At 37.8% G+C, this 8,617-nt stretch overlaps 2 protein-coding genes across 3 annotated transcripts in view; both read right to left on the bottom strand.

Annotated features, from left to right (window-relative positions):
• Positions 1–8,617, bottom strand: part of LOC118431621 (ankyrin repeat domain-containing protein 13C-like) — a 32,615-nt gene that overhangs the window by 23,721 nt on the left and 277 nt on the right. The window contains exons 2-6 of the mRNA XM_035842863.1: positions 5,802–5,892; positions 5,358–5,443; positions 4,823–4,892; positions 4,627–4,655; positions 4,173–4,273 (exon numbers count right to left, since the gene is read on the bottom strand). Of these exons, the coding sequence (XP_035698756.1) occupies positions 4,173–4,273; positions 4,627–4,655; positions 4,823–4,892; positions 5,358–5,443; positions 5,802–5,892 (377 nt within the window). The remainder of the gene's footprint in view (positions 1–4,172; positions 4,274–4,626; positions 4,656–4,822; positions 4,893–5,357; positions 5,444–5,801; positions 5,893–8,617) is intronic.
• LOC118432282 (ankyrin repeat domain-containing protein 13C-A-like) overlaps positions 1,633–8,617 on the bottom strand; it is a 109,501-nt gene continuing 102,516 nt past the window's right edge. For both annotated transcript variants that reach the window (XM_035843820.1, XM_035843818.1), the window contains exon 11: positions 1,633–3,173. The gene's annotated coding sequence lies outside the window, so the exon portion shown is untranslated. The remainder of the gene's footprint in view (positions 3,174–8,617) is intronic.

The raw sequence follows: 8,617 nt of genomic DNA, 5'->3' as shown, positions 1-8,617 counted from the left end.
GCATGGTGAAACGTTGGATTCAATGTAACATTCCATCTTTTTGAATCGTTTTGAGGGTAAGAAACAAGAAGCACTGCTTAAAAGGGAAGAACTCTCTAATGCAGTATGTATACAGTCCTAACAAAGAAAACCAAAATAAATAACTTCACACAGATAATTCCTCTGTTTTTATTTTTATTGCTGATGTAACCCTTCAAAATGTACATACTGTGAATTACACTCTTAACCCACAAAAAGTTGACAGTGAAGCAGTAGTTAAATATACATTATTCAAAGGTGAAGTACACATAGTAAGGCCCCTGAGCTCTCAAAACCAATTGCATGCTAAAATGTGAGCCACCTTAGGTACCATTTCTGCCTATGTTGTTGCCTGATGGAAGCATTGGCCAAAAGTAATGCCAATGTAACTATATCGCATAATTCAAAGCAAATATTTGGGTGTGAAAAAAATCCACACAAATTTTGGAGTTCAAACAAACTTGGCAGAGTTTTTTTACAAATAATTACATACATAATGATATTGATGAGCAAAATAACTAAAATAAAATAAAATAGAACTAAAACACCTGCATCCTTATATTTCTCCCATTTCATGGATTAACATTATAAATTATGCACTAACAGTAAAAATAAATACACGTATCATGATGAACTAAATTTAAAATGCCCAACAAAAATAAAAATGATACACATTCTTAGTCCAGAACAATTATATAGCAGACAGGAATAGACATGCCAAATGATATACATACAATGTAGAAATGTACATGTGCTTTGGTGTCATCCACTTTAGCTATGGCATATGTCACATTTCCAAACCAGGGCCTGGCCGGGGAGCTTCCGGGAATGAAAAGTATGATATAAAAGACACCAAACTACAGAAGACGTAGAGAGAATAGGCATGGGTATTCCTGATGTACAGTTTTAAGTAATTTCTATTTTTTGTTTTGACAAACAGCCCAGCCATGCCCCGGTGTGGAAATGTGACATTAGCCTTACTGAGGCTCCCATACATACACCATCAGCTAAGGCTCAAGGCCATGCAAGCTCTTTTGAGTATGGCAGCCCCAGTACACTAAATAGGGTGGCACCCAGGCTAGTACATGGTAGGCTAATAGTTGTTTTCTATATCCATATCTCCAGAGTGCCCAGAGATATTTAGCATGGGTACCATCCTCTGCTGCATCAATAGTTCGCTCATGTTAAGATATTGAGCCAGCAGTTACTATGGAGGATCGCAGCCGACCGATGATGATGATGGAGGATGGTGCCCAGGCTAAGAGATGTCAACATACAATCCTGTCTGAGGTAGATACATGACATTATGTCATGGGACTAGCCTTCGTAGCAGGCTCTACAAGTCAGACTTTTGGGGCTTATATAAATTGTGCTTTATTTCTGATGGCCATATGGTTATCGTTACCCAATTTCTTGAGTGGGTCGCCTCTGAAGAGCTTTTATTTTTATTTTCTATTGCAACATTAATACAGTACAAAACATAGTGGTGCCCCCACTCAAGCACACAGGCTTATATTAAAGACACCACTAGACAAAATAACAACACAACATAGGACAAAAAAGATGAAACGGGTATGGGAACGCCTAATTTTGAAGAGCTTGCTTAAACTTGGTGTTTCAACGGGAAATACTTTTTAAAACAAAATGCTTCCTAGGGAAAATTGGTATGCAATTGCAAACTTCAATTCTACAAGGAATCGAGGACTGATATGCCATAAGAAACAAAAGCACATTTAAAGCCCCAAAAGACAGACGTACAGCCGGTGCTAAGGAGACTATCATGGAACATTGTAGAGATGCATATATTCAGTCTTTCTCTGAACTACATGTACACAAAACTCAGTCATGATCACCAGTATCAAATCTTTGAGATAAACCCTTTATCAAATCTTAAAAGTTTCTTAAGAGCTTAACAGCAATAGGTTTCCCCCAACATCTATTACATAATTATGTATAAGCTTTTATCCAAAAGGTGTTTTATATAACATCAGTGATGGGATTATTTGCTGTATTTCTTTTTTATCAACAAGCAGGTAGTTGGAGATAGAATTACAAACTTCAAAGTTTGGAATTCAAAACCGTATTCCCTCACAAACTAATGAAAGGTAATCTTCACATGAAAACCTGATGTGCTTAGCTTCTTCGTAGTACACATTAATACATATAGATGTTTTACATGGAGCCAGATAAAATGTTAGATTTCATTGTCATAAACTTAAATACATAAATCAGATGTACAGTATATATACAGACTTCTTGCTGCGGTGAAATCATCATTTCAGACAATACTCAAATCTTAAACACCAAAAACCTCTGCAGCTTATATCTATCCCAACACATATCATCTTTGTGTCTCATATATTAAGGCATGATGTCTAATTAAATAGTTTCCACCTTGAATATTTCACCATGGCAACGGTAGGCACAAAATAGGTTGAAAGTTGCCGGCCTTCACCCTTCCTCACTCAACACCGAACATTCACTTTCTGATGGACCACTGGGCAACCAAATATCTCACAGATCACCATTTTTAAGAGATTAAGAACTATCATACTTAAACATTGCATGTGTTTCGTATTCAAATTATCAAATCAAGAGTTAGACAAATCCAATTTTCATATGCATATGGTCACGAACTCAGCAATTACTTTTTACTAAGGGGACAAATTGTACACAGACACCATAAACATCAATCCCAGCCCTTTTAACACCTCTTTAACGATCTTAGGACATTAATGTTTAACGTTAAGTTACACATAATATATCTGTACAACACAATATTTCCTATCCAAAGTCATGGCACTTTGTGGTCATACTTGTCTCTGTGGTTAACCCTGCAGCTGCTAAGGATATATCCATGACACAAGTGTTCATCATGGTCTAGGATAACTCAGCAGGGAGGGGTTAATTTATCTTTAAATATTTGACTTTTTGCACAGTTCTAAATACAACATGAAAGTAATGGTAGAATTCGGTGTCCTTTAAAAAATTAATGCACATCTGTACATGTTAACTTAACTTGGCAAACATTGTGGATCCATGAGTAATTTTGTATCATATTATGTATATTTCAAAGGTGGACTATAATGTTTTCAAGATCCTTATCTTAGAAATTGTGAAATTGAAAAATGGTAGATTTTTGTAAGATTTAAAATCTACATGTTAACTTCACAAGGATACATTTTGGGAGATCAGTAGTTCTAAATAAGGTATTAAAGATTGAATTTGGAAGATACTTCTTTCAAATGTCTTCATGCTTATTTCAAATGTGTTATTTTAATACAATACAAAGGTATGTGATAAAACCTTTTTGCCTTAACGTCTGGTTTAGAAACTGTTTGAAGCATCATCATTATTTGCATGGCCCAGGATTCCTTTTTCTGGAAGCAGTTTGACTTGGAAAACGAAAAGGATAGTATATCATTTCATAGTCTCCCTTTCATATTGCAAAAAATAATAATACAGGACAAAACTATGATCCTAAAACCAACAACCCTTTTTCCACACATGGACCAGTCCAGACGGAGACATAACAAGGCAGGTGATGGGCAGGTCCACTGCTCCACAGGGGTGACAGGTGCTCACAAGTCAGGGAACCTGTTGGGGTCTTCTTTGAAGTTGTTGGAGATGCAGAAGAAGGATTCTGGGTAAAAGTCAGAGTCTCTCGCCTGGAAGTCCTGAAATGTGATCTTGGCTGTGATGGTCGGGAGGACGGGAATTTCTGCAACAGAACAGAAGTTCGGGCTTAATTTTTTTCATTTAGATGTACATTTGGACCCGTGCGACCGTCATTATTTATTGTTGTGGGCAACGGTAGCTGTTTATAATACTAATACTCAGTAGTCAGGTGTTCAGAGTATTGCAGACAACCGCAGCGCAGGATTCCATTGTGGTAAGCGTGTGACCAACAGTGACCTCTTGCATGCAAATTCAAAATGGTGGGAGAATTGCTTCTTTCCATCATGCAGCAGAAGATCTTTTGTGTTTGCAAACTAGCACTGTCCTGTAGATGAGACACAGAGTACGTCCTCAACAAAGGATGAGGTCGAGAGGCCCTGTGAAAATGAGTGTTTGAGCTTATGAGGAGTGTCTAATAATATAGTATGTAGTTTGCCGAAGTTTTCCTCAGACCAAAGCATGCTGGGAAGACTGACCTATCTTGACGGGGAATCCTGACGGCAGCTTCAGCTGGACGAACTCTCTCAGCTTCAGGAAGTGCTTAAAGGGAGCGATGATCTCCAGAACATCCAGCAGCCTACAGCAGGAGGAGAGAAATTAGTGGGGTCTTTCCTCTCAATAACCATCGATAGAATTCATGCACACATGCACACATATGTGTTTGACATTGAAAGGGAGTGATGATCTTTAAAAGGACACACTGACACGGTCTGTCCTGAACACTCTGTTACCCTTAAAATTCAATCTACAGTTTAAAACAAAAATAATGCAGATAAACCAAAAAGTTCTATAATTCCAAAGAAGACAAAAGCGACCTTGCAGCAAATGTTACGTTATGTAGATTTGTATGTTTGACTTACATACATGTACATATATGATAATTTTGTTTACAAGAAGGATTAGAGGGAGGAAAAACTTATCATAACGTACCTGTCTAGTCTGATAGGAAACTCTTCACTCTGCAGCAAGAAGGAAGAAAAACAAACTGTCATTAAGATACTGGCAACACTTCAAATATGAGCAGGTCTGTGTAAGTATCCCCTGAGCCACAACAGTAAAAAGAATGACTAATGCTGTTTATGTCAAGGTTATATCATAGTTTTAGAACATTGAGAGAAATAGTTACCATGGCAACAGTTGCCTTGAGAGACTTCCTGGTCTCCTTGATGACCATTGGTCTGCCCAGGTGTGGCCACCTGTCACAACAGATAAGTAAATTAAAAAAGCAATACTCACAACCCAAATTCCTAATCCTAACCCAGGCATAATGTTGAACAACAATCTACAAATAAGTACTAAACAGTAAATCATGTACTTCTAGATCTTACAATCTTGCAAAGACAACCAACTATAAGTTTGAAGTGTAGCGAAATGATGAAAAATAAGGCAGAAAATCGTAATTGAGAGCGATCCAAAGACAGGAAAAAAATTGATAAGTCTTTTCCCTTGTGTAAATAAAAAAATTGTGTGTAATTAAAAATGCATGTATCCAACACTGATGAGCTACATGTTAAACCTCTGCACACTTACTATAAACTGATGACTGCATTTTGTGCATCATCAGAGCATGCAAATCATAGCTTTTTATTCCCCAATAAAAGTACCATTCTTTAGATCATACAAGAAGACAGTGTTTAAGGACCATAAATGTAAATGCTGACCTTCCAGAGGGTGCAGTGACGTACTCGTCCCAGCTAACAGGAGAGGGGGGTGGGGGCTGGATGGACTCCCTCCTCACACAGGGCTGCTGGGGGGGGGGGTAAAGAGGGGGGCACATTAATGGTTAGAACAAGTAAAAAGAGCATCATGTGGAAATCTCCACCTGCCAATATCTAATTGAAATATGCACAGTTCAGTTCAGATCAGTTATTATGTACATTTATAGTTTTAAGTTGTACATTTACATGTTTATATCATTAAAACATGCCTCCATGCTGTTACTGCTTTTATTCCTATCAACATCATTTTAACTTTTCTGATTTCAAGATCAAGCCTGGGTACCAGCCTTTTTAGCTTTGCACTCTCTCTGTCACTTCCCAGGCCAAGGTGTACTAAAAAGGCTGACACCCAGGCAAGGCGCAACCAAGAGAGCGCATGTTACTCACATCACAGCTGTTTTCCACAAAGAATCCTCGACTGAGACTGTCCAGCAGCTCCTTATTCTTCTTTAAGTCTTCAGCAGACAGATGTTCTCTCCTTCAAGGAACAACAGAAATCATCTTAAAGTTAGATTTACAAAAGTTTCTCTCCTAAGGAACAACAGGAATATATTATCGTTTACGAATTAAACATTTTCTCAAATGTAATTGAGTATTTTTCAGAAAGGGTTCTGTCCAGACAGAAATATATTTTAATTAACACACAAAAATACCTTAAAGTTTATGATGAAGAATGATTCATAAAAAAATAGTCCAAGTAATTTGGTTGCAATACCAGGGTAAATTCTCCCAGTAACAAAAACACCAGTCAACATCAGGAAAAACTGATGAGCCTATGAGTCTTTCAGCTCTAAATGGCAATTTTATCAAACTTAGGAGAAAACATCCAAATGTGTCTTCTCGATCACTATGATTTATATACTCTCCAAGCAGAGGTTAGGCTCCGGCTGTTTTTTGACGTTTTTTTAGTCATTTTTAATGGGCTTTCTATTCTGTACTCTTTCTTGATGTCTTGTGGTCGATAAAAATGACTGAAACAAACGTAAAAAAACAGCCGGAGCCTATAACTTCTGCTTGGAGAGTATGGTTTATAGAAAACAGCTTATGTTCACAGGTCATTGACCCCATCCAATGTATTGGGGGAGATTCTCAGCCAAAGAATATGCTCAACTACCTGGCGATTGTAAAATTCTGCAACCTTCTACGAATTGAGAAATATGGCCAAAGCTTTCATGTCAACTGTGCGTCTGGGCTTTAAAGCAGGCTTAATGTCAAAATTTACAGTTCTAAGTTTCTAACTCCAATTAAGGCAGCTTACGTGTAGTACTGCCCTGACAAAAACAACTCATTATGTTCAGACGGCTGGCACAAGTAACTACCGCATGTATCACCTGTGGGCATGTAAAACAATAGGCAGTGTTGGCTGAACCTAAATTTAACCTCAGGTAGTCCAACCACCTCATGAGCTCAGCGCTGAGTTGAAGGGCTCACGTAAGACAGACTCTCTGATACTTAAAGGAGTTTGTAGATGAATTAGACATCTTCCTTCCATACTGAGGTAAGTCAATCAACTTCTTCCCTGTTACCCTACAAGTTACCAGGTGAAGATTTAGTCCTTGATAGCTAAAATAGTTGGAATGAATGGTCTATCATATGTTTGCTTCATACTTCATAACAAAATGGCCAAAAGGAAATGTCAAACAGATAACATGTATCTGCTGTCAGATTTCTAGGCGCTTGCTTAATTTGCACAGTCAACTTTTCTGACAATAGCTTGGTTTTTAATTTACTCCTTAAGTTAAACAATTCCCAAACTTTCCAAGATCTCCAATCACCGAGGACATGACAGAAAGGAGCCAAATTGAATGTACTTGGAATGTGTCAATAGAACAAGTAGTGAATAACTGTCACATTGGACATATATCATGTACATGTACGTGCATTACTTTATCTTATTAATAAGCATGGTGATGTCACAAAGGTGTTTTGTCAGTCAGGTATACTTTAGATAATGTTGTAATCAATTCCTGTTTGATTCTAACAAGACAGTGCTACTGAAAACATAACCCTCTTTGCACAGGTCACTAAGCTACTGCATTGCAAAATAACAGTTTATATATTGTGCCCAATAACATGAAGTGAAGTACACTGGAAAACACACCGGAATTGTAGAATTTGTGTGTGTGTATGTACCTGTGTGTGTGCGTGTGCTTGTATGTCTGTATGTGTACATGTACGTGCTTGTGTGTGTGTATGTATGTGTGTATGTGCATGTGTGCGTGTGTGTATTTGTGTGCATGTACATGTATATGTGTATGTGTGTGTTTGTGTGCATGTATGTGTGTGATACTTTGTACATGTATGCACGTGTATATGTGTGTGTGTGTGTGTGTGTGTGTGTGTTTGTGTGCATGTATATATGTGATACTTTGTACATGTATGAATGTGTGTATATGTGTATGTGTGTGTGTGTGTGTGTGTGTGTGTGTGTGTTTGTGTGCATGTATATGTGTGATACTTTCTACATGTATGAATGTGTGTATATGCGTGTGTATGTCACCGATGACAAAAGCGGTCCTCGTCGACTTGACGGACGAACAACGTGTCCATCCAGCTGTTCTTCCTTGAGCTTGACTTAGAGTTCACCAACAGACAAAATACTCTCCATTTTTCCTGAATTTTTGAACCACAGATTGCCTTATTATTACATGCACTTTAATTTCTATATCAATTTTCCATATTTACAGACACCATTTCCTCTATTCTTACACAGAAACCCTCAGTCTTTGCCTATAGTTTTTTCTAGAGGATCAAAGATGGATCATTCTTAGTAATCTCCATCAACTTTGAAGGTAAGTTTAAGTTCCATCTCTCACATTTCTCAGACATATCAGGCCTCACCAAGTTTATTCCTTGGTTCTCGGATGTTTCACCAGGCATTAATCATCCCAATCAAATGTGCACATTGTATAAGGCAGGGTTTTGACGGAATTTTGCAGCTGGGGACGGAACAAAATTTTTGCCCATCACGTCCTCTGTGATGGACAAAAATTAATAATTATGTAAAGTCAGTAAAGATATAAAAAAACTGTCTCCCTTGTGTAATTTGTCACCCAAACAGATGAACAGCTTAGTCTACCAGCAAAATTTACACCTCAAAATGCAGGAATTAGCATTTCAGAGGGTCTAGATTTCAAAATTTTCCAAGGGGAGCTGCTCCCCTTGGAAAATTTTCCGTCCCCTCGATTTTGAATGCTATTGAG

The sequence above is a fragment of the Branchiostoma floridae genome, chromosome 15 (genome assembly GCF_000003815.2).
Source record: "Branchiostoma floridae strain S238N-H82 chromosome 15, Bfl_VNyyK, whole genome shotgun sequence".
Classification (NCBI taxonomy): domain Eukaryota; kingdom Metazoa; phylum Chordata; class Leptocardii; order Amphioxiformes; family Branchiostomatidae; genus Branchiostoma; species Branchiostoma floridae.
Note: the sequence above shows the minus strand (reverse complement) of the source record. Positions and strands in the feature narration are given on the sequence as shown.